At 44.5% G+C, this 1,460-nt stretch overlaps 1 protein-coding gene across 1 annotated transcript; it reads right to left on the bottom strand.

The window, feature by feature from the left end:
- LOC109845896 (subtilisin-like protease SBT1.4) lies at positions 209-1,174 on the bottom strand. Its single transcript, XM_020415145.1, has one exon. It carries the CDS (start codon positions 1,172-1,174, stop codon positions 209-211), a length of 966 nt encoding a protein of 321 aa, XP_020270734.1.

Here is a 1,460-nt window from a genome sequence, read left to right as displayed (position 1 = left end):
GATGTGATCTAATGAGCCATTTAGGCAATACGTAGCATTAAAATCCCCATATCTGCCAGGAAATTCAATGGGTAAATATTCGGAGGAATTGTAAGATAGGGGTTGAAAGGCAGTTTCTCCTTGTAGTTCCATTCCATTTCCGAGCTTTACAGCTGCGCTTATTCTTCTGTCAGTTGAGCTCGCTCCTACTGTCAAAACCCACGGGGCACTATGGGACAATGAATTTTTTAAAAGGGCCACTATTGCCTGCGGATGCACAATTGGAGATTCCCTTCTTGAATGCTGCTAGTGAACCTTGTGCGATTGAATCAAAATAGAATGTTGCATTATGTGCACCACCAATTGACATTGAGATTATATCGACTCCATCCGTGATAGCCTGATCTATGGCTTTAAGTGTATCACGCCCCCGACAGCCATCCTCGAAGCACACTTTGTAGATAGCTAGGTGAGCTTTAGGTGCCATTCCAGCGGCCTTACCCTTGGCTGTCCCAAGAACGTTAGCGTCGTCCACGAAATTGCCTGCAGCCGTGCCTGCCACGTGGGTCCCATGCCCTGCTGTGTCTAATGGGGAAGGACTGGTTCCATTTCGGAATGCTCTTGCACCGATGATCTTATTATTGCAACTGAGGTAATAACACTTACCCTTCCATTTAGTAGGTGGAGGAGGCATTAGATTGTCGCTAAAAGATGGATGGTTCGGAAAAATTCCAGTGTCAATAATTCCAATTATGATGCCTTCGCCATACATGGTGCCATCCCATGCTCCTCCGAATGGCTTGCTCAACCCCAAGAACTCAGGGGTATAAGTGGTTTCAAGGTGATAGAGCTTGTCAGGGTGGGCATATAAGAAGCCTTCCTTACCTTCCATAGCCTTCACTTCCGTAGGAGTTAGCCTCGCAGCAAAACCGCTGATTGCGTGTCGATACGAGTACACCAAACGAGGTGCTCCCGAGTCTAGAGTGTTGTTAGGTAGAAAGGATTCGTACCACCTTTCAAGATCTATATCGCTGAGAAGCTCAGCTTCCTCGGTGTTTACTACATGAACGATGTAGGTTTGCGTCTGGCCAGGATTGCCTCCTTGATCATTGACCACTGGGAGAAGCTTGCCATGGCTTGAAAAAAGAGTAAAATTTGATAGCAAGAAGAAGAGGAGAGCTAAGTAAAGGGCCATGGGAGTATCTCAGGTCCTGAGGATGTGGATGGCTTGAAGGATTGATTGCTGAGAGTTGATATAATGGTTGAGAGATGCCAATTACGAGGTAGGGTTCTGTTTTCTTGACACAAGACAGCAAAGGAAATTTCTTTTCTGATTAAATGTATAACATAATGCTCATTAATAGAAGGAATAAGACAAGAACGTTGTATATCATGCAGCGCTTATGTTATTGCCATCAATAATGAGAAAAAAAGAGACCTATTAAGTGTTTGTCAGCTCAAGGAAAAAAGAATACTATGTT

This window comes from Asparagus officinalis, chromosome 6, assembly GCF_001876935.1.
Source record: "Asparagus officinalis chromosome 6, Aspof.V1, whole genome shotgun sequence".
In the NCBI taxonomy this organism is placed as follows: Eukaryota; Viridiplantae; Streptophyta; class Magnoliopsida; order Asparagales; family Asparagaceae; genus Asparagus; species Asparagus officinalis.
Note: the sequence above shows the minus strand (reverse complement) of the source record. Positions and strands in the feature narration are given on the sequence as shown.